This window comes from Cokeromyces recurvatus (assembly GCF_025118155.1).
Source record: "Cokeromyces recurvatus strain NRRL 2243 chromosome Unknown BX663scaffold_40, whole genome shotgun sequence".
Lineage (NCBI taxonomy): Eukaryota > Fungi > Mucoromycota > Mucoromycetes > Mucorales > Mucoraceae > Cokeromyces > Cokeromyces recurvatus.
In genome coordinates this window covers 160,640-184,253 of record NW_026251426.1, presented here as the reverse complement: position 1 = coordinate 184,253, position 23,614 = coordinate 160,640, and the positions used below count along the sequence as shown (strand labels likewise).

The window sequence follows — 23,614 nt, the reverse complement described above, 5'->3', positions numbered from 1 at the left end:
ATTTTGTTTATTTAGGACAATAAAGAAAATGATTTGACATAGCTCTTTATCTACATTTTACTCGATCTTTATTAAAGTTAAGGTAGAATATGACATAGTTATTATTAATAAAAAATACCTTGAACATACATACCATTATGATACAAGTTATCAGATTAACCCGAAAAAAAAAATAAGCCAACTATCTTGTATTCTTAAAATTGTCGTATTTAATAAATGAGAACCATTTTTTCTTTTTACCCATTACAAAATTAAAGTAATAAAGACACTATGTTCAAGTTTAATCATATCATGCTACTTACTCTTCTTTATTCTTCGAGTAAAAGATGCTACTATCCCTTGTTACTGGTTACAAAAAAAAAAAAAAAAAAAAAAAAAAAAAAAAAAAGTTTTATTTTGTTCACCACTTATTTTCAATATCAGCTTTATAGCTTATTGAAAAGGTTTAGTTTTATAATTGTAATTACTAGGAACTTTTTTTTTTTTTATCTTTCTTCCTTTCTTTCTCTTTCTTTTCTAGATAATTAAATGACTTTTTTATCAAATGGTATCATGAATAAGAAGCAGCAAAAAATCATTTCATTACAACGACGGAGAAGCAGTATTAGTAGTAATGATAGCATCAGTGATATGACAATAGGACATAACAACATTAGCCGTCGAAATAGTATCACTAGCTCAATAAATACAAGTAAATATACCAGTGGATTAACAGCCACATCAACTTTTTCTTCTTTTATGGATGAACATCATAGTGATGCATCAACGTCAAATTCGTCTGCTATTGAGTTTACAAATAATTCAGTAGAAGAATTTGATATCATTGATACATTAGATTATGAAGACATTGATAACGGATTAATTGGTAATATTAGAAAATATTTATTTATTTATTTACTTCTTTACTTACTTACTTACTTTAGACCACGAGAATGTACATCGGAGCAGAGAAACGTTGATAAACAATCTTTTAACATCAGAAGAAGCTTACACAGAGTCACTCGAATTGGTTATGCGGTTATTTCTATTACCATTAAGAAAGGACACAACAGCACACACTCCGTTCAACTTTCTCGGAATAAAAAAAATGGTGTGTACAGAAAGGGAATTTCGTTGGTTATTTGGAAATTTTGAAGAATTAGTTCATGTTCATCGTCTTACATTAAAAAGTCTACAAGAAAGGCATGTAAAATAAATAAATAAATAAATAAATGATCTCGGTATCAACTAAAATTATAAAATAGATTACGAATCTGGGGACCAACACAAATTTTGTCCGATGTATTTCAAGCTTGGGTAACATTGACTACTACATGAAAAGGAATACAAAATTTATTGAAAATATATATTTTTATATATTTTGTAGTTTCCGAACTTGGAATGCTATCGTGTATATCTGAATAATTATGCTATTACCCTTACAACCTATGAAAGATTGACGAGGTATCAACCATTTAAAAAGTTTATTGCTGTATGTATTGCATAGATATTATATATACGTATATAAATATATATATTATTGCTAGGTTAGATTTAAACTATTCTTCTTTTACCTTTTTTTTTTTTTTTTGAATACATATACATAGACTGCACACAAGGATAAATCATTAAAAGGTGCTAGCTTACTTTCTTTAATTCAACTACCAGTTAGATGTATTGATCGATATGTAGATGTAATTACAAAGTTGGCCGAAGTCACTTCTTCTCTACATCCAGACTATGTAGGTTTACAAGCTTCAAAATCATGGATTCAACACTTTCGGCATTCTATTCACGACAAGTATGTATGTTTTTTTTTAGTCATTTAGTAGAGTTAAAAATAACACATTTTAATATATATTCATATATATTCATATATCCCTTTTTTTCATTTCTTATTCAGACTTTTAGATGCTAATAACGTAGATCAAGTACTTATGATACATCAAGCTCTTCAAGGCGCTCCATTTAGTGTAAGAGCAGAAAGAAGGCTAATCATTCAAGGACAATTATCTCGAGTTGTACCAAGTACGAAATCATTGGGAGAAGAAAGACGTTATATATTATTTAGCGATATGTTAGTCTTTGCTAAAACGAAAGTTGAAGGGAAAGTGATAAAATTGCAATACAAAGGTCATTTAACATTAGAACGAGCTAGAGTACGCGCTATACCAAAGGATGAAATAGATGGTATTTTAAACTGTATTGAAATCGTTTCTTCATTCTCAGGTGTAGATAATTTAAATACCACATTCATTGCTGGACCTACTGTTTATATTCTTCATATGAATTCAGATAAAGAAAGAAATAGTTGGTTAACGAAATTAGAATATGTTATAGACAAATTAGACAAATACGCAGCAGCTAAACACGGTATGTAAACATATAATATGCTCTTTTTTTTTCTTATATTTTAATGAAAATAGCACAAGCAACTCGTCGTATGATACAGAATAGAGCGCCAAGGGGTAGTATAAGTAATTCTCCTACTATTTCTACTGTATCAGATGAAACATCTTCAAAAGACTGTAGTTCTTATACCAGCTAAAATTATTTATTTACATATTCGTTTTAATTTTTTAATGAACTCATATCTATCATAAACAAAAAAAGAAGAAATGTTTATTTAATATATATAAAGAGGAGTAAAAAGTATTATCAAGTAATTTATTATATTTAGCTGCATAATAAAGTGTCGGCATAAAAAGAAGTGTATTCATTTGTTTTATTAAAGAAATAAGCAAAGTAACAATGATAGTTATTATCTTGTTCTATAAGGTATAATTTATTCAGTATCTACATATTCTGATGCAATTATACCAAAATATGGCACTTCATATCTTTCCAGTGATACACCATCTAAATAGGCTCGATACCTAAGAATATGTATAAAAATAAAATAAAATGAAATAAACCCGCCCCATCATATTATTCCAGTTAGAAGTCAATTTATCTTGGAAAAAAAAATAATAATAATAATAAACTTGGGCTTACGTTAACCAAATTAAAAGAAAAATACTAAAGAAAAACAAGATCCAAGATAAAAATGTCGAAATAAACAATAAAACAAATTGTGCAAGCATCAAAGCTGAGAATGTAAGTGATGACTATATATAGTTTATGTCAGAATAATTCTTATTTCATATTGTTTTATTTACCTGCCATGCATGGAATCGAACATAATCATTCTGTCTTTCGAGAATTAACAATAATAGACCTTATTGAAGTGAGTTAGAGATTATTTTTTTTAAAAAAAAAAAAAAAAAAAAAAAAGAATCAGTCTTAAATGAGGAAAAATTATGCAGTAATAGGTGAATTAAACTGTACCAGTAATTGGGCCTAAAACATAAGCCAAAGCTGCTTCAATATCAACTCGAATAGGTAAAGAAGTTTCATACTTATTAACGCGAACATCTTGGTTTCCATTGAAAACAGGTAAACTACTGTTATGATTAATACTACTTTCTGCACCAAAGTCATTGTTTAAAAGGCCTTGTTCTGCATAGGAATCGGGATCTCCCGATTGGTATGACTTATAAACAGGCTGTTTTGATTGTTGTTTTGTTTTTTTATTAGGTATGCGTAAATTTCTGTCTTCATCTGGTGATGGTGAATAAGGTGAAAAATCCATTTCCTTAAAATTGTTAAAATTTAAAGAATCAAAGATATATTATGAAAAAAAAGAAAAAAAATAAGTCAGGTATCTCCACTACTACCATTGATACACACGAAAAGCGGAGTTTGTCATTCAAAAAAAAAAAAAAAAGGCGCGTAAAAAAATAAAATACCAAATTAAAAATCTTTTTTTTTTTTTATTTTTTTAATCGTCAAATAATCATATATTATAATATACAACAGCAATAATGTCAGATAAAAAAAATGTAGATTTCAACTCTATTTATTGTGGACTTCAACCTGACTTGGGTCGTTTTCGTTTATCACAAAATGGTCTTGGTTGGAAAGGAGGACGTGATCGTACGATCATTGTTGCTACGGATGATCTTAAAAAAATGACTTGGCTTAGAGCTGCAAGAGGATATGAATTAAGAATTGTACAAAAGGACAATACTATATTACGATTTGATGGGTTTAAACTTGAAGTGAGTTCCTTTATTTCGAATTGGTCACTATTAATTAAACGATCAACTAACAATCATGTATAGGATTTGGAAGAATTAAAGGAGGCAGCTAGAATATTTTATAAGATCACAGTTGAAATTAAAGAAGTGAGTGTTAAAGGTTGGAATTGGGGTAAAACAGAGTTTCAAGGTAAGGATTAATGATTTTTTTTTTAAAGATGTTTTTTTTTCTTAACAACTTTTCTTTAAAAAAAAAAGGATCCAATCTTACTTTTAATGTTGGAAATAAAACTATGTTTGAATTACCTCTTGAACAAGCTATTGCAACCAATAAGCCTGGTAAAAATGAAGTAGCCATCAACTTTGTTGATCCCGGACAACCTGCTCCTGATGGCATTGATCCCAAAAAAGTAGATGAGTTAATGGACATTACCTTTTATATTCCTGGTACAGTTGCTAAAGAAGTGACGGATGATGCTAATGTAGATGAAGAGGAAGAAGAAGTAAATGCTGACATGGTATTTTATGAAACTGTAAAATCCAAGCTAGAACTCAGTCAAATGACAACAGAAAATATTGTACAATTCCAAGAAGCATTATGCTTGACACCTCGTGGTCGTTACAATATCGATATGTATCAAGACTTTCTTCGCTTGCGTGGTAAAACATACGATTACAAGATTCTTTATTCCAATATCATCAAACTATTTTTACTTTTAAAACCCGATGAAGTGCATGTTTTATTTGTGGTAACGTAGATCAGCAAAAAGAAAAAAAAAAGAATTGAAAATATTACATTTATTTATTTTCGAATTTTCTTCTTTACCAGATTGGTTTGGATCCACCTCTTAGACAGGGACAAACAAAATATCCATTCCTTGTATTTCAGTTTGTGCGTGAAGAAGAGATTGATGTAGACTTAAACTTGGAAGATCAAACTTTAGATGAGAAATATGAGAATAAGCTCCAAAAGCATTATGATGCACCTACATTTGAAGTCGTTAGTAATGTCTTCCAAGCTTTAACAGGAAGAAAAGCAATTACTCAAAGTACTTACAGAAGTCATCATGGTGCCACTGCACTTAAATGCTCAATGAAAGCTAATGAAGGCTTCCTTTATCCCTTGGATAAATGTTTATTATTTATTCCTAAACCTCCTACATATATTCCATTGAACGAGATTTCTATCGTTACTTTCTCCCGTGTTGGTCAGTCAGGCGGTAGTTCGCGTACATTCGATATGAAAATTAACATGAAGAGTGGCAATGATATTCAATTCTCTAGTATTAACAGAGAAGAGTATGCCAATATTGAAGATTATTTGAAGCAAAAGAAGATTAAGGTCAAGTCTGAGGGTAATGAAGAAACAATTTTGACTTATACAGATCTTGCAGAGTTAGATGAGGAAGATGAGGATGAGGATGAATATGATTCTAGAAAGAAACGCAGGACTGGTAACGGTCCTACCGATGATGGTTATAGCGATGAAGATGAAAGTCGTAAGTTAACCTTTTTTTTTCCCTCTCTCCCAACAAACATAAATTTCTAACTAGAACTTTTTTTTTTTTTAATCTTTCTTTAGCTGATGAGGATTTTGCACCCGATAGTGAAAGTGATGTCCCTGAAGAATATGATTCAGATGCTCAGGGTCCTTCTTCTGGAGAAGAAGAAGAAGAGGATTAAAACAAAAATGAAAACAATAAATTTTACATTTAATAATACGTTACTTTTATGATATTAAGTAATACCCATTTACTAGAAGAAGAAAAAAAAAGTTCTTACTGTCATACATCTTTCACTAAAATGTCGTAAGAAAAAATCAAATAAAATTATTAAAAAATAAATAAATAATGTAATGCCTTTCAAAATATACATCGCATATTGCATATAACTGTGTATTACATAGGGCGGTCTGTAAGGCAGCTATCAAAATATTTAACGAAATAGCACGTAAACCCTTCAAAAGATGATGATTGAATAACTTGGTTGCAACCCCTTGCGATTAGAGAAATAGTATTTCCCCCCCCTTTTTTTTTTTAATCATATTTCAGTGACTTTAAGTCTTGGAAGTAAAAATGGTAGTACAGTATGGTCTATGATTTTGTTATTCTGTAGTTCGACTATTATCAAAACAATTCATCTAAACAAATAAACAAAAATTCATAAGGAAATGTAATAAAATGAAATGAATTAGTGACGACTGAGCAGCAGAGAGAACATTCAACATTTAACACTGTTAAAACTGGTTTTTGTTAATAGGTTCATCAAAAGGCGATTGTGTCAGTAACGAGACTAAAGCCCATGTTGCTTACTTGGTTGATATTCATCCTAGGAACAGGAACTAGTCAAGAGCTGTGGGGCTAGAATTCAAGTTGGAGCCTAGAACTGTGCTAAGAGGGTATAAAACTTGGAAAGAGGATTATAAATCATTATTCAAGAATATATGCCGCCGAAGAATAATTGAACCTGAAAGAGAACTAGCAAGAGCAACCAAAAGTTAAGTGTCTGGTCCCTATTACAAGTATCCCACTATCACTATAGATTAATTGATATATTATATGACTCGTAGTTTTAATGATTTGTTAAGCATTTCAAAAAAGAACGCTCTACCGTTCACTTGAAGCCTGTAAAGAGAAACATCTCTTAGAAAGAATCCAATAAAAAAAAGAAAAGAAAAGAATGGGCAGAAACGTTAAAAGAATTAAGCATCAAGTATATGGACAGCTGTGCTTTTTCATTAATGAGTCAGGGTTCTATACAAATCTTAAAGAGACTCAAGGGGAGATACTAAAACGGGAGGCTATCAAAGTCAAAGTATCAATTACAAGAGTCAATTCAATTTCTATCATGGGAAGCCACTATCAGCTAAAGGCCTGATCAAGAATACCTTAAGAATGCCCATACCATTTCCAAAGGAAAGAAAGTTAGTTGGTAACAAAAAAAAAAAAAAAAAAAAAAAAAAGAAAAAAAAGGCAATAAACAAAGGATGTAGTAACTGCTCCTTTTGTCAAAGTCATTCTTCATAAAATGGGTCAGTCTCCTGAAATAAAAGAGTATTATCTGATTATAGACTATATGTCCATATATAGTGAATAACATAATCAAAGAGTGTGGCTATAAGTATATTTAACTGCTACCTTACTCTTCAGAACTCAACCCAATAAAACAGTTTTAGTCTGTTGCTGAGAGTGAGTAGTATGAAAAGAGAGTATATACTTAAAGAAAAAAAAAGGGTATACTATTTCTCAAATAATCATAGAGGCTAACAATCAAGTTGCTTAGTTATCATCTTTTAAAGGGTTTACATGTTATTTCGTTCAATGTTTTGATAGCTGCCTAACAGACAGTCCTATATAATAATCAGTTATATGCAATATGCATTTTTTTTTCTTTTTTTGCGACATCATTTTAGTAATAGATGTATTACATACATATGCATGATAATGTGCTTGTTAGCACAAATGATATGTGAAACTTACTGTAAAATGCCTGTAATTAATTATCCAATCAGATGCTTTAAATACAGAATACAAATTTAGTCATGAAAAAAATTCAATAAAAAAATTTCCCCATCACCCTCCATTTCCAAAAAAGACGCAATTAGTAAAGTAAAAAAAAAAAAAAAAAAAAAAAAAGAAAGAAAAGAAAAGAAAAAAAAGGGTTGTTTTTTATTTTAATTTTATTGAAAAAGAAAATACATATTTTCTGAACAAAGAAGGGATCTCATTAACAAACAAAGCTTTTTTTAAATCTTTGTTTTTGAAATTTAACATATTTTTTTTTTCTCATCTGAAGAAAAAAAAAATTTTTAGTTGAGGAAAATTTTTTCTCATCTTTTTTTTTTTTTTTTTTTTTTTTTTTGCTTAATGCCAATTCAGATGGTCTCTCGCTTTCGAGTTAAGAAACTTTCACCTAAACACCCTCTTCCTATTTATAAGGAATCACAACTACCAGAACTTATTGACCCTGCTAGTATACAAAGGTCAGTACCTCAAATAGAAACTGGCGTTGAAAAAGAAGAAGAGGAGGAGGTATGATATTTTTCTTTTTTTGGGTATATTGCGTGTATATGATAGGATGCCAATCATATACGTACACCCTAATTTTACGTTTTTTTTTTTTTTCTTTTTTACTATTATTAATAATTTCTTTTTATAGCATGACTTGCAAGCGGCTATTTCAGCACATCAAGCAGCTGTTACAACAGGTGCAAAAATAGAGACTTATATTCCTACTCCTGATGCATCTAGTACAATTGATAAAAAGCAATATGAACTACTCTATAAAAAGAAATTTAAGGAGCCTTCTACACTAATTCGATTTTCGTCTACAGTTGAAGATATAAGTGGATGCCCCTATGTTATGGATGAATTGGATGAAATATTTTTAAATAAATATAATACTGATCATACTACATTATCTGAAGATGATTTTGAAAAAATTATGTATACAATTGAATCTATAACTAAAGAAAAATTACCACATCTTCATTTGGTAAGAAATAGAATATATATATACAAATGTATATACATATAAATATATATGTATATGTATATGTGGTAAATTAGTAGCTGTATATAAACAATATAATTATCTCTATTTTGTAGGATATATCACATATTCCTGATTTTAAGCATTTTATGGAGTTGGTACCAGAATCTTCTTTTTTACATTCACGTGCTGTTATCCTACTTGAGCCTATCTTTAATCATTGGAGAAAACGTAAACAGGATCGTACTGGTGAATCTATTATACCAGAATTAAAATTTGAAGATCTTGTAAAAAATGAAATCGATCCATATGTTTGTTTCCGTCGTCGTGAAACAAAACCTGTGCGAAAGACAAGACGTTCTGATCAACAATCTTTAGAAAGGTTAAGAAAGTTACGCTCTGAGATGGAAATGGCAAGAAATCTATTAGAAATGGTTTTACGTAGAGAAAAGATTAGAAAAGAAAGCATGATACTTGAGCATACTGTCTTTGATAAAAGGTGTAAATTACGTGAATATCAAAGAATACTTGGTATTAAAGAAGATGATGATTTACTATTTCAATCTAAAAAGAAACGTAAAGCTTCTATCGGATCTGGGTACATACATTTATATAGTTTTTTTTTCTTCTTCTTCTTTTTTCAAATTACTTACTTTATTTCTTTTAGTGCTACAATTAAAATTCCTTTACATAGACTTAAGAGAGATGTAGCCCATATTGAAAAATCTCCTGCTCAAATAGCAATAGAAGCAGATTTAGCAAAGAAAAAGAAAATGGATGCGCCTTATGAAGATGTTACAGAAGTAAATAAGATATACATACATATACATATAGTATTAAACTAATGTTCAATTATTATATTACAATTAGTGTTCTTACCAGCCATTTCCTATGTCATTACCTTTTCAATTCTTTCAGCCTATGTCCAATGGTGTTCAATATAGAAAACGTATTGGACGTGGGGGTCGTATCTTTATTGACCGTACCAGTTACAGAAAACCATTTACATTTGGAAAAACTAAACCAGGTTCAAGTTATGAACAGGATATAATTGATAAATATAAATATGATTCAGACTTGAATATGGAAGATTCTGATATTGAAATAGATGAAATGAATGATAGGTAAAGAATTAAGAAAAGAGAAAGAAAGAAGAGAATGAAAATCTAATTATTCGAAATTTTTTTTTTAATAGTTATCTGAAGCACAGAACTCAACTTCTTTCCGAAATTGAACTCCGAAGCCTAGTAACAGTACCCTTTTTAACCCCAATGAATATGATGAATATTCAAGCGGTTAAAGTAAAGCAGGCTGCCACTGTTGCTAATAATGCTGCTGCTGCTGCTGCTGCTGCCGCTGCTGCTTCGTCTCAAAGACTATCAATTGCTACAGGTGCTTCTGCTTTAGAAAGTAATGCAAATAATAGTCGTGCTTCCTCTCCAAATAATGTTTCAGCACATCCCATTAAAAAACAAATGAGTCGATCACGTATGACCCCTCAGCAGGCTGCTGTTGCTATGGCTAATGGAATGATTGCTGCAAATATGGCTGCTGTAGTAAATGGATCACCTAGTCAAAGTCGAACTGCTGTACAAATGGCTCTTGTGGCTGCTCAACAACGACAGCAACAGCAACAGCAGCAGCAGCAGCAGCAACAACAACAACAACAACAAAGAGTGAATATGAGTAAGGAAATCACTTCGCCAGCTCCATAAAAAAAAAGAAAAGAAATGAGAGTATCCGAAAAAACTTAAGGCGATATAGACTTTTTATTATCTATAGCATGTATATTTTTTTTTTCATTTGGTAATATCTGTAATTTAATATTACACATTTATACGCATATACTATATTTTCCCCTTTAATTATTTTATCCGGATTTGACGTTTTTTTTTTATTTTTTTTTTTATACTGTACAGATTTTATAATGCACCATTACCCTTCTTATTCTATCTTCTCCCTTCCTCCTCCCTTCCCTCCCTCCCTCCTCTTTAACTATTCTCATCATATATATATTTACATACTACATGATTTATAATTACTACTGTTTTTGTTTTATTCAGTATTTATATGTATATACAGTTGTATACATGTAAATATTTATTAAAATTAATGAAAACTCTGATTGAATAATTTTAAAAGATAATTTTAGGGTATTACCTCTCTGATTTAAAAAAAAAAAAAAAAAAAAAAAAAAAAAAAAAAAAAAAAAAAATTCTTAAGATAAAGAAACATAATTTATGTATAAAAATGGTATATCTTTATTGAAAGTATTTTTAAAAAATATAAATAAAATAACTATTTCGTAACCAGACGAAAAAAAAAAAAAAAGGGGGGGAAAGAAAAAAGAAAAATATATGTAGATTTAAGAGAATTTCATGCTATTCACGTTTGGCGCAATGAAGACACCTGTTGAATATGTACCTTCCATACTAATAATAGCTCCCATAGTTTCCTTGTTACCATTATAGTATCGGATCTTAACTTGATTACCATTCTGAGTGACATGACCGTGTTTAACACTAGTAATCTTAATCTTATTGTTGACCTTAAATTGAACAAAAACGTTCTGGCCAAAAGAATTTTGTTCGAGACGACGAGCATTAATAAGAGCCTCAAAGTGTCCGTTTTTAGCTTGAACAACAGAAAATTCAGCAATTAGACGTTCATTTTTATAAGGTTTAGCAGTTGGACCAACAAGGTTCTTGGACTTCTTGGAGCTCTTTCCCTTTCTATGATGCTTCTTAACATCGTTGATAAAATTATCAGCAAAATTGTTTGAATTGAGAGTCTGTGACATAATATCTGTAGGAGATGCAACAGAGCATGTATTTCCACTTGTTCCTTGACCACAGTAAATAGAAAGACCATTCGTTGTGGAGAAACAAGTAAGAGTACGAGGACAAGAACGAAGAACCCAGGCACCATGATCACATGTAGCAAATGAATCACCAGAACAAGCAAGTTCACCTTCAGTAGAACAAGGATCACCATTTCTAATACATGTACTATGGCTTGAAGATGTTCCAGTAGAAGATGGGCTAGTCGTTGTTGTTGTTGTTGTTGTATATTGGGTTGGTGATGCAGTAGTAGTGCTGGTATACAAAGTTGTTTCAGTCTTATGCTTAGTCTTATGCTTAGTCTTTTCGTGCTTAGTCTTCTCATGTTTGCTCTTCTCATGCTTGCCCTTCTTATGCTTGCTCTTCTCATGCTTGCCCTTCTTATGCTTGCTCTTCTCATGCTTGCTCTTCTCATGCTTGCTCTTCTTATGCTTGCTCTTCTTATGCTTGCTCTTCTTATGCTTGCTCTTCTTATGCTTGCTCTTCTTATGCTTAGTTGTCTTATGCTTAGTTGTCTTATGCTTGCTTTTAGTTGTGGTAGAAACAGAAGTAGAAATAGCGGTAGTAGTTGTAGTTGTAGTTGTAGTCATAGCTGAGGTTGTAGTCTTAGTTTTGTGATGTGAGCTAGGTTTAAGATTGTGGATCATGTCGGCAACAGCGTCTTGATAACTTGGATAAACTTCTGTATTACCATAAGAAGCAGAAGCATCTAAAAAAAAAATAGAGAGAGAGAGAAAGAGAAAAAGAAAGATGAAAGGTAAGTTCCTTTTTTTCAGCATCATTCTATATAATAATTTAAGAAATTACCCCAAATTGTGACACCACCAAAGCTTGGATAAGTATTATATACATCTTCAACAACAGATTTAAGAGTATCGTAGGGAACATAGCCACTACCTGCGGCTTGTCTTGAACCAGGAATACCCATTAAAATTTTAACATCCTTATTAAGAGACACATCCTTGGCCCAGGTATTCCAAGTATCAAAGTTGAAATTACTACCAGTAGCAGAACAATAGTTGTTATAGAATTGAACATTAACGGCATCAAAATAGGCTGAATTTAAAGCCTCACCCAACATAGCATCAGGGTATGGACATTGAGGAGCACCAGTAATATAATAATTTTTTGAGTCATCACTAGCAAAATGTTTACGCAGTCTTTTAATCAAAGCCTATTTGATTTCAAAAAAAAAAAAAATGAATAAATTATAAATACATATATATGGCTATGGGTATAAAAACTTACAGTATAACCAGTAGGTCCACCGCCTTCAATATCAAGATCAAAGCCATCTAAGACAGCATCGCCAAATGGACGAGTAGAGCTTTGTCCTCCTCCAAAAACATTCCAAAGCGTATCAGCAAAAGCCTCAGCATCAGCATCATTTGAAAAACCATAAATACCAGCTGCACCACCAAGAGACATCAATACAGTTTTGCCTCGACTTTGACAAGTTTTAATATCTGTGAAATAAAAAAAAAAAAAAAATTAGAAGGGAGATCAGATAAACAAAATATACATAATATTAAAAAAAATAAAGACAAAGAAAAAAGTACCTTCACCAACAGTGGGACAATCAAGAAGCTGTGTTCCTGGAAAAGTGGGTCCATTACAAGCATTAGCCAGATTAAGTAAAGGAAGGCTTCCATCATGGAAATCAAGTACAAATGCCATGATAATAATATCTGAACTATCATCACAATAGTGTGAGAGAGGCTTTTGAGTATTAGGACCACCTCTAGAGTTCTAATAGCATAGAGGAAAAAAAAACAAGATGTTATAAATAAAATATATATACATGTATATTTATATGCATCGATTACTTACTTGACCCCAATAAGTAACCACACTAGGTTTATCGATAAATCCAGCTTGGGCACCGATAGTAGCCAAAAGAGTAAATGCTAAAGTAGCCAGAAGGTTACTAGTAGAGAATAACATGAAAATTTGTATAACGAATGAATAAAGGTTGTATCTCGTAAAGAGAAAAGAAATAAAGATATAGTTTTAATGACGAAAAAAAAATGGATCATCTTTGCTTCCACTTTTTATATACTTTCTTGAAATTACTGTTATTTGGTAAAAAGGGCAATAATAAATAAAATGTTTAACTCAGCACATGCTGATAAAAACGTTTTATGATGTACAAGAACAAAACAAAACAGAAATAGAAATAGAAATAGAAAGTATTCTATGTTGCTTCTCATCATTCATACAATAATTATACATAGATTTCAACTAATAAGAAATTCTTCTTTTATTCTTTGTCTATGATAACCAATTTAATTATATTTGAATATTAAATAGTATAAATTAATTCTCTTTTCTTTCTTGGTAATAGCTTTTAATGATTTAGCTTTTTTTTTTTTTCTGTGTTTAAAAAATGATTTATTTTTCATTTACTTTATAGAGGAATTATAGCCATTTAATCTATTAATAATCACGTTAGTTTCAAATAATATGAAAATGAAGGCTACTTGATAAGTCATAGCAATAGATTCATTTCATTCTACTTGAATATAACATAATGATCGTCTGCATATAAGCCTCTTTTTTTTTTCTTCTTCTTCTTGGAAAAAAAAATGAAATAAAATAATATGAATGCATGCACTGACGAATACTCATGACTTAGTTTGTTTTTGTTTTTTGTTTTTGAACCATAATATATTAACTGTATTAGACAATTTAATAATAAATAAATAACCTCGATAGAAACCAGGTAGATCCCTTTTCGTTTTATCTTGCATTATGACGTGAATAGTAGAAATTTCTGTTTTTGGAAGAAGCACAATTTATTTATTACATCAAGGATTCAAACTCCTCTCTCCTCCCCTAGAAATCATACATGTTTAAGTCAATAATACCATTAAATGGCACAATTTTATTATGATTGCTGCAAACACATAGTGCCTTTAGTAAAATTGAAAATTACAACATCCAAAAACTCCTTTAAGAAATACAAAATAAAAAAAAGAAAGAAAACTGAAGTTGTGTTATTGTATTATTCAGTCCATAAACAATCAAGTAAATATCGTCTTGATTCATGAGGGGAGAAGTTGTAGGAGAATGTATCATGTACCGAACTAAGAAATCCATTTTATGAATAGTAATAAAAGTAAAAGAACTGAAATGGAACAATACAAAGTTTTATTAAAGACATATAGATTTACAATGTCGAGATATGTTAGGAAGAAATAATAGATGGATCATTAATAGTATAGGACAGATATGAATAATCATACTCGATATTCAATATTGATCAAGATAAATGGACAGTGAAAGGGGACAGTTTTTGTTTTGTTTTGTTTTTTTTTTTAGGTTTGTCAACTAGTCAAACTGTCATAGGAGAGCACAGTTTTGATCACTACGGGACAGAAGTAGGCAGAAGATAGGATCCTTAGCAAATGAAACTGATAAAAGTACAGAGATTAGTGCCTTCTTGGTATTGACAAAAATTGTCTAGGAGAAATTGTCAAAACTGCTGTTTAAAAGGTCGTAAATGAAGATTGAATATAAGGCAGTAACTGAGCGAATAGTATATCTTTAGTCATATTGATAAAATAAAAAATGCATTAAGCTCAGAAAATAAACATCTTTCCATACATTGTAAGCTTTTTAGCCAAATGGAGTATTGCTTTTACTAAAAATCAAGAATAATAGCCGATAATTCGTCAAATACATTCGTTTTGGCTAGTATCTAATTACTCTATAGTCTAAGAGTTAATGGAAATAATGGTTAATTTACATTCTAGTTGTAGGAACATATTATTAAAGAATAAAAAAAAATAACTTGATCAATGGGCACGTAATTTATAGAATTGCTGAATTGCCCTAGTCAGCTCAAAAAATAAAAAAATAAGAATAAAAAGTAAGAAATAAAAAATAAAGGAAGGAACTGTTAAGAAGAGAATTTGAGTGGTTATTCCATCATGGTTGAGCTTGGATTTGGAAGAGGAGGAATAGAGTTGTTGGCTAAGCAATTCATCTTAATTAATAAAGAACCTATGGAGGACTAATATACACCAAAATATGGAGAAGTTAATATGGTAATAGAATTTTTTTTTTTTTTTAGACAAAAGCTTTTGAGAAAGAAGGAAGGGACATTTTTAATTATTTGTTGCATTTTGTGATACATGTCGACAATATATGAGATGAGCTTTATTAAACAACTGATATGGGTGATAAGGGCGCTATAATGAACGATCATGAGGTAACCAATAGAGATATTAGCCTCGATTAGATCGTGTCATAGGTAGTAAAGGACAGGATCATTTATTAAAGTGATATGATAGACAGATAAATATTTGAAATAAAGAGCAGAGCATCTTTTCATTCAAGATGACAAGGATGTAAATGGAATTAATATTTTTAAGTCAAGAACAGGGACTAATAATGTTTGTAACTAAGATAATTTAGGAAGATTTGTTTCCTTTCGGGGGTGTATAAAACTTATTTTTAAGCATGTTTATTTTTATTTTCAAAAAATTAGAAATATTCTTTCATTCTTTTAAGACGAAGTTAGAATATGTAAATGCTGAGACCATTATCCTTGGACAGCTTCAATTTGTAAATATTTATCCCTATAAGAAGCAGTATTCTGAACCTATCCCAAATAATACTTTGAAGGAATAATCATACATGCTTCTTAAATATGTGATGCTAGTTCATCTTCTTGTTTAAGAGGCATAAACAATGTTTTATATTCTGAATCTTATTACTAGCATCCATAACATTACAACTGTCAAAGATTTTATAGTCATCTTTTATAATGAACTATTCTTTTATTTAATTTTTTTTTAATCAAGTACATTTATAATTGATATCATAGACTTAACGATATAGAACGTATTTGTATCCTTTTTTTTTAATGATTTTTTGTTGATATTCTTTCTTCTGAATTTCAGTATTCTACTTTTGAGAGCATATATCTACAATATATATATATATATATTATTACCTACATTTACCTCGTTGACTTGCAGTATAATATCGAAGTTTAAATATCCAAGGTACATCTCTTTCTTCAATGTTGTGACACATTTTTTCCCGAGTATAAACCTACAAGCTTAAGTAAAAATTAATATCTCTAAACTATGTAAGTGTGCTATTATAAAGACTAGATTACCATCAATCAAGTATACAATAAAGTTAACATTATTGTTATCTTACAGTTGTAGTACTAGCTTCAAGTATAGCTATTTTATATTAAAATAATTTAACCTTCATGCTTAAGTATACAATACAGACATAGGCACTAATAACTGTTTATAGATTTTTTAAGAATCATCATTAGTTATCATTTTCTTTGAATATATTATTTTATTGACCCATACAAAGTGGTTTGAATGTATTCTTTTGATTATGTAAAAGATATGCGTTTATTTATTGGTAAACTATTTTCGAGTTTGTGTATAAATGAAATAATTAAAGAGTCTATCTTAGACACTACACTTGTTCTTTAAAGATAATCGTTGGCTGTCATATGAGCTCATACTCACTTTTTATTGAAACTAATATGCACCAGAGTTCCTTAAGAGTACTAATTACTATTATTTCTTAATAGACTCTTAGAGCTTTAAAATGTATATTTGGCAGCTTTTCTAAGTGATAATAACCTTAGGAATAATAAGTTGCATTTGTAGAATTATAAAATAAGTTACCAATTTTTTCCCAGTTTATTATTTTATGCAAAAAGATAAAAATAAATAAATGCTTTAGGGAAGAAAAAAACACACACACACACACGTCATTTTATATAATTTGTTTGGTAAGAAAACTTCGAATAAATATCCCCATATTAGATCAAGTATGTATCAATGAAGGTAATACTTCTGTAACATGATTGAATTAACATACTTTCAAATTAATTAGTTTTTTTTTTTTTTTTTTTTTTTTTTTTTTTTTTTTTTTTTTTTTTTTTTTTTTTATTGAGGTTACAAATCGAATCAATCGGAGCAAAAGATGATTATCAATTAAAATAATAAGGCGGCATAAATGTTAAGCAAATAAACCAAATGCCCTATTGTTCTTTCAAACTATGGCCTATGACAGTTTATTCATCAAATATACTTCATAATTAGTATTTGACGTCTAGAATTATTTAAATTTATTGAATCAAGACACAGTCAGGGATTACTCGTATATTTTTCTGTCTTTGTAGAAAACATGGGAAAATAAGGGAAATTTGATAGTTTCAAATTCAAAATATTTAGAGTATATATACTATGCAAAACAAAACAAACCAAAAAAAAAAAAAAAAAAAAAAAAAAAAAAAAAAAAGAAACATAACCCATTAACATTAAAAGACAAAAATAAATTATAATATAGCATCATTTTCTTTATTATTATTTCTTTTTATTAAACTATGATAAAAACACTACATAAATCTGAAGACGCTTCGTTAACTTTAAAAATTAATCCAGATTTTCGGGGTATTTTACGAGGGTTTGCTCATGATGTATCTGAAGGATGCTCATTAAATGGCGAATTACTTTTAAATGTACATCATCATATAAAAATAAAAGCACTTGATACAACTTTAACAGGAATATGTCAAGTCAGTTTTAGAACTACAAATAGTATGGGTGTACCTACCCCTGATGGATCAGAGAGCCGTAGTATATATAAGAAACGAATTGTTCATTTTAATGAAATAGCTGACAGTACTGGTAATGAACATGCTCTAAAATCAACTGAATTTGAACCAGGAACATATAAATTTCCATTTTCATTTAATATTCCACCAACTATTCCACAAACTTTTAAAGGAAAATATGGATCTATTGAATATGAGTTGAGCGCAACCGCTACTCGAAGTATGTTCACCCCAGATATTCATACGGCATGTCCTGTCATTATTCGTAGATGCTTAATGAATAACCTTGATCCTTTAGCTCGAGATACACAAGTAATACATGGGAAAATGCACCCTGACATCGTTACATATTCTGCCACTGCGCCGTCTATGGTTTATTGTGAAGGTGGATTATTAGCATTAGGACTTAATATTCAGCTAAAGGATCCCACAAAATATTCACTCAAAATGGTAACTTGTGGTCTTCAAGAAAAAATAAAATATAGAACAACAGGTAAAAGCTCTTTAATCAATCAAGCCTCCTATTGTGATGAAGTTCGGTATCCACTGGGTTGCAGCACGTTCTTTCCTTCAAAACATCCAGAATATAATCCAACCGAATTACATAATTATAATGCTATATTTCGACTTTATCCTCGTGTTCATACAGATAATAGTGCAAGTCTTATCATCGTTCGCCACTTTTTAGTTATTCGAATGATCATAAGCACTAATCATATTGTATCAAAAAAAAAGTCAACGGACACTAATGATACTAGTATAAATAATGGTGGGAAATCATTTTTAACTCATTTATCCTTGAAACAACACAATAGCTCAAGTTCACTGTCTGTTGTCTCCCCAATTAATATGAGATTCAACACAGAACATTCTTCTTCACCCTCATTAAGCCGTTCATCTTCATTATCAGAGACGTCCTTTGATTCAACATCGAGTGATTCTTTGTCATCCTCATATTCTGTTTCTACATCTTTGGAGCAAATGAATGCATTTCAAACAAATACTGTAAAAGTATCTAATTTAAAGCTACATGAAGAACTTCTTCGAGGAAACAATAGATTCAGAGAGAATGAAGTGGGTTCGTCAGAAGTAAATAACAATGATGATGACAATTGCCAAATAGATCGACATTTAGGTCATTCACTTACAATGCATCATCATTTCAACCCTTTTAAATTTCATCGTGATCTTGAAGAAGGAGCTTATGAATGTCATTTAAGTGTTCCAATTATTGTGACATCAAGAGAAGAATATAAAGAAGGCAGTGTACCTGCTTTACCTGACTATGAAACAATTGTAGATGAGCCACCAAGTTATTTAGCTGCTATTCAACTACTTCCACCTGTTCCTATATATCCATCTAATACTGACATGAATTTGCAACAGAATACAAATAATAACTAATAATTTGATTTAACAGGATCATTATTCTGCCTAAATATGAGAGTCAGCTTATACAAACTATTTTTTTTTTGTGCAATTTTCCTCGTGGAACTTCACCTTTTTTATAAAATATGTTCAAAGATTATTAGAAGAAGTTCCAAAAAAAAAAAAAGGAAAAAAAAAAGAACTTGTAGATTGTATTAATTCTTTTCATTTTATAATAAAGTATCTTAGTTTATTCATTTGCACATATTTTATCAAGATTTGTTTACGCATGTAGAAAGCATGAAACTTTGTACACCATTCTCACAAATCGAAGAAATTGGTTGGCTAAATTATTTATTAAGGCCCTTTTTTTTTTTTCTTCTTTTTTCTTCTTCTTCACCACTGTTATTTTCTTCTCCCATTCCATTCCCTCTTCTCTCCTTTTAAATATATTTACAGAATTTTATTTTATTTTTTCTTTTTCTCTTCCATTCTAAATTATCATGACAATTGGGATTAAAGAAAAAAGCTCTTATGTCAGTACATTTATTGTAAGGCAAATTAAGCGTATGCTTATATACATATTTCCAATATACTATTACGAACAGCAGTGTAGCTAATCATATAAGATACATATACATATATATTTATACGTATAGACTGCTTATCCCAGGAATGGGATTGATTCCCCGCATGCTCGCTTATTATCTGCCTTGAAGTTAAATGAAGAATTTGCGGAATACTTTAAGGACAGGTATAGAGAAAAAAAAATATAACAAAGAATGTAATATCTATTAAGCAACTTATATATTCATATACACATATTTATAGAGCACAAATTGAAGATGCATATGCTAAAAGTATTGCAAAATTAATGAAGAAAAATTATATTTCAAACAAATCAGCTTTAGGGTAAAAGAAAATCTGATTAAACAGTATCCAAAAAAAAATAACTGATGAATATTATTTATAGAACATTTTTACCAATATGGGAAACTCTTCATAATGAGCTTTCTCAACTAGCTACTATTCATAGTGAATATTCCACAATAGTTACTGAACAAATTGAAAAACCATTAAAAATGTCTATTCTCAATAATCCTGACTATACTGATACACATGAGGTAATAATCGTTATGTTTATAAATGCAAATATTAATAGAATTGTATCAAGCTAAATAGTCATCTTCAAAAAATTGCTCGAGGATATGATGATTTGGAAAATAAAATCCAAAAAGTAAAATATATTATACCAAAAAAAAAAAAAAAAAAAAAAAAAAAAAAAAAAAAACATACACACACAAATTAATATAATGATTTTAATTAAATAGCACAAGAAAAGTACTAAAAGTGAAGGAAAAGTTGCTGAATACATGAAGCAGCAAGAAAAGAAATTAGCAGAATGGAATAGAGATGCTCCAGAATATTTAAAGGTATTATAACAACTAATAAAATACTTTAATAATACAGACTAAATACTATTACTAGAAACATCAAAATATCGATGAATTTAGATTAGAGAATTTAAAAAACATGATTTCTAAGTTCGAATATATACAAAAATCTCGCGCTGAAAAGATTATTAAGGTAATAGAATAACAATAATAAAAAGGGATAAGACTAGTGCATACGTTTAGTTATTACATAATCTGTATCTATCATTTCATTCTTTTTCATTTATTTATTTATTGATGTTAGTTATTAATTATAAATTGATAGTTAGCAGAGAGTAGTATAGCAGTTGAAACCAGCTTAAGTGTGAATGACGAAATAGATGCATTCTGTACGCATCACACTCATCCTAATAGCAATATGAGTTATAATAATCCAACCATTATAGAGCCATTAACTGAAAATAGCAACCAATTAATTAATATTGTTCCAGAACCCTCAGTTTCAAGCACGAGCTTGAAAGTATCAAAACTCACCTCCTCATCTGCATCATTTACAAAAAAGAGAAAAAGAGATGTAAGTACTTGAATATACATATATTTATGAAAAGTAAGTAAGACTAAATATGGGTGTGTAGTTCTTTCATCATTTGTCTCAATGAGACGTAAGACAAAGTCATCTCCTAATAATTCACAGAATGAGTATAATACGTGTTTTGAGAAAACTTCAGAATACCCGCATGTTCCTAATAATGAGGAAAATATGGCTGGATCCATCAGTATTCGTTCAACTAATACACATAGTACAGCAGCAGAATACCATGATAATGATAACATGTCAAGCAAAGGGCCCAATGAACACAATATAGGAGATAATAATACTAGTGCAACCTTATCTAACTCATCACTTGAAAAAAATAACAGTTTTACTGACATACATTCATCACAGCCAGTATGTATTATAACATAACTCATGAATAAAAATGATCTAACATCTCTATTTGAATAGCCTCTAATTGTAGTTGATGAAGAAGGTTATTCTATTCCTCCACCCAATCGTGAAATTTGGATGGGCGATACAAATACAACTAATGATTCATTGATAGATACAGAGGATGTGAGTTCCGAAGGTGGAAGGTAAGCTATCCTTTTTTTTTTTTTTGATAGGAAGAATGATTCTAATATTTAGCTCTAACTTCCTGAAAATAATGATAGTTTATTTAGCAATCCACGTATACGAGTAGACATTAAAAATGAAACTATAAAAGAGAATGATGCTTCACAATCTGCTGTTGCCCTTACACGAGTTTCCACCTTATTAAAAGAAGTAAAACAAATAACAATAGTAATGATAATGATAATGATAATTAAATGTTTGTATGTATGTGTATTATTTTTAGAAAAATGTAGCTGGATTAAGTACAAGGAAGCCTCGTGGTCGAAGGGAGTAAGTCTATTACTATATACACATATATATACTATGATCTATTCTTTTCATAACATATGTAATAGAATAAGGACAACTCAATTATATTCTGTTGCTGAGCAAGTTCAGCCACTTTCTCAAAGTGATAAGTCTAGTGTGAATGAAACACCAATAATATCAACCTCATCCTCAGCTTTATTTAATCCATTTGAAGCAAGCCAAGAAAAATTAGATGAAGTAGTGCATGAGGTGCCTTCAATTGATGTTAATGTTACGGAAACAATACATGCTCTTTCTAAGGGAGGTATATCAGAAAATATTCTTGTTTGGGGGAAAATTAGCATTCAGTATAAAGGGCCCACAGAAAGTGAGATACCAATTTGCTTCAAGCTTAATTGTAATGAAAGATTAGAATCCATTGAGACAACAGACTATGTTGATGTATTGGATGGATATAGTGTGAATGATACTATTTTCAAAATCAATACACATTTGTTTTATGACAAAGAAGGAGTGAATGAGCATGTTATGTGCATAAAATATCAAACAAGGTTAAATAATGACTATTTACCGCTCATCATAAAACCTATGTGGAAATGTGACCTCGATAAAAGTCGTTTACTAGTTAAATATCATAAAAATATTAATATTTCAACAATGAGCAACGTTATTTTCGCTACTTCTATAACAAGTGATGTTCAAAATGCTTCAAGTATCCCTACAGGTGAGCTCATTTTATCGCAGAAGAGAATGGGGTGGCATATTGGTCAAATCAGTAACGATGTTCCTGAAAATGAGTTAGTAATTAAGGCACAATTTATAACACTTCAACAAGCATCTCCTCAGCCAATTGCTGCCCGATTTGAAGTGGAAGGTCAACTATTGACTGATTTGACTTTAGAACAAGGTGTAGATCCTGTTTTGTATTGGGCTAAAATTTGCAATGTAACTAAAATTATGAAAGCAGGCAAATATATTGCCGAGGTTTAATTTATTTTAATTCTTTTAATAAGGTATAATAAATAATGGTTAATTTTAATTATATATTATTACAAAAAAAAAAAAAAATGTTTTCACTTTATTAATTTTATTTAATAAAGGATAAAATTATAAAAGTCTAAATAAAATCCTCTGTTATTATTTATGGGAGTGAAATATGAAAGTGTCATAATTTTAATAACACTACATATGTATAAATATGTATGTATTATAGGTGTGTAAAGTTGCAGGATTTTGTTTGAAGTCTAACGAAGGTAGCTTTTTTTTATTTATTTCTAATATGTAAATTACGTCAAAATAGTCGATAAGCGAGAAAGCAAAAACAAATTGTTTCTTTGAAGCCTTTTTATAAAATTAAGAAAATGTTCATTGTCATTATTTTTAAATCTTTACATATAAAAATAAATGAAATTCCAAATACTCTATAGACTTACTTTCAATAA

General features: G+C 29.8%; 8 protein-coding genes across 8 annotated transcripts; 6 read left to right on the top strand and 2 right to left on the bottom strand.

The window, feature by feature from the left end:
* Nucleotides 1-502: 502 nt before the first annotated feature.
* Nucleotides 503-2,677, top strand: BX663DRAFT_524983 (Dbl homology domain-containing protein). The gene is made up of 6 exons (XM_051529702.1): nt 503-865; nt 924-1,182; nt 1,245-1,296; nt 1,367-1,471; nt 1,587-1,780; nt 1,883-2,677. The coding sequence occupies exons 1-6, from the start codon at nt 529-531 to the stop codon at nt 2,358-2,360; spliced, it is 1,425 nt and encodes a 474-aa protein (XP_051378484.1). The 5' UTR covers nt 503-528; the 3' UTR covers nt 2,361-2,677.
* BX663DRAFT_524980 (uncharacterized protein) lies at nt 2,660-3,644 on the bottom strand. Its single transcript, XM_051529701.1, has 4 exons — nt 3,307-3,644; nt 3,138-3,196; nt 2,974-3,086; nt 2,660-2,855 (listed from the first exon to the last, which is right to left on the bottom strand). The coding sequence occupies exons 1-4, from the start codon at nt 3,608-3,610 to the stop codon at nt 2,765-2,767; spliced, it is 567 nt and encodes a 188-aa protein (XP_051378483.1). The 5' UTR covers nt 3,611-3,644; the 3' UTR covers nt 2,660-2,764.
* Nucleotides 3,645-3,797: 153 nt separating this feature from the next.
* Nucleotides 3,798-6,151, top strand: BX663DRAFT_524973 (uncharacterized protein). The gene is made up of 5 exons (XM_051529700.1): nt 3,798-4,079; nt 4,143-4,248; nt 4,317-4,807; nt 4,888-5,557; nt 5,641-6,151. The coding sequence occupies exons 1-5, from the start codon at nt 3,843-3,845 to the stop codon at nt 5,739-5,741; spliced, it is 1,605 nt and encodes a 534-aa protein (XP_051378482.1). The 5' UTR covers nt 3,798-3,842; the 3' UTR covers nt 5,742-6,151.
* Nucleotides 6,152-6,642: 491 nt separating this feature from the next.
* On the top strand, nt 6,643-7,011 carry BX663DRAFT_524970 (uncharacterized protein). The gene has a single exon (XM_051529699.1). The coding sequence runs from the start codon at nt 6,738-6,740 to the stop codon at nt 6,933-6,935; it is 198 nt and encodes a 65-aa protein (XP_051378481.1). The 5' UTR covers nt 6,643-6,737; the 3' UTR covers nt 6,936-7,011.
* A 1,040-nt stretch (nt 7,012-8,051) lies between these two features.
* Nucleotides 8,052-10,271, top strand: BX663DRAFT_524965 (uncharacterized protein). The gene is made up of 6 exons (XM_051529698.1): nt 8,052-8,089; nt 8,217-8,552; nt 8,666-9,147; nt 9,217-9,352; nt 9,420-9,673; nt 9,745-10,271. The coding sequence occupies exons 2-6, from the start codon at nt 8,421-8,423 to the stop codon at nt 10,262-10,264; spliced, it is 1,524 nt and encodes a 507-aa protein (XP_051378480.1). The 5' UTR covers nt 8,052-8,089; nt 8,217-8,420; the 3' UTR covers nt 10,265-10,271.
* Nucleotides 10,272-10,914: 643 nt separating this feature from the next.
* BX663DRAFT_555857 (glycoside hydrolase superfamily) lies at nt 10,915-13,333 on the bottom strand (the record flags this gene model as incomplete). Its single annotated transcript, XM_051531667.1, has 5 exons — nt 10,915-12,098; nt 12,197-12,563; nt 12,638-12,855; nt 12,949-13,138; nt 13,220-13,333. 5 exons carry the CDS (start codon nt 13,331-13,333, stop codon nt 10,915-10,917), a joined length of 2,073 nt encoding a protein of 690 aa, XP_051378479.1.
* A 4,338-nt stretch (nt 13,334-17,671) lies between these two features.
* BX663DRAFT_524953 (uncharacterized protein) lies at nt 17,672-19,537 on the top strand (the record flags this gene model as incomplete). The annotated part of the gene is made up of 1 exon (XM_051529697.1): nt 17,672-19,537. A coding segment is annotated over exon 1 (1,631 nt), but the record flags the coding sequence as incomplete, so codon positions are not given.
* Nucleotides 19,538-19,720: 183 nt separating this feature from the next.
* Nucleotides 19,721-23,235, top strand: BX663DRAFT_524950 (Muniscin C-terminal mu homology domain-containing protein). The gene is made up of 13 exons (XM_051529696.1): nt 19,721-19,906; nt 20,015-20,109; nt 20,187-20,267; nt 20,329-20,479; nt 20,530-20,592; nt 20,687-20,788; nt 20,844-20,942; nt 21,075-21,327; nt 21,385-21,698; nt 21,756-21,883; nt 21,962-22,073; nt 22,147-22,193; nt 22,259-23,235. Exons 1-13 carry the CDS (start codon nt 19,859-19,861, stop codon nt 23,160-23,162), a joined length of 2,397 nt encoding a protein of 798 aa, XP_051378477.1. The 5' UTR covers nt 19,721-19,858; the 3' UTR covers nt 23,163-23,235.
* The last annotated feature ends 379 nt before the right edge of the window (nt 23,236-23,614 follow it).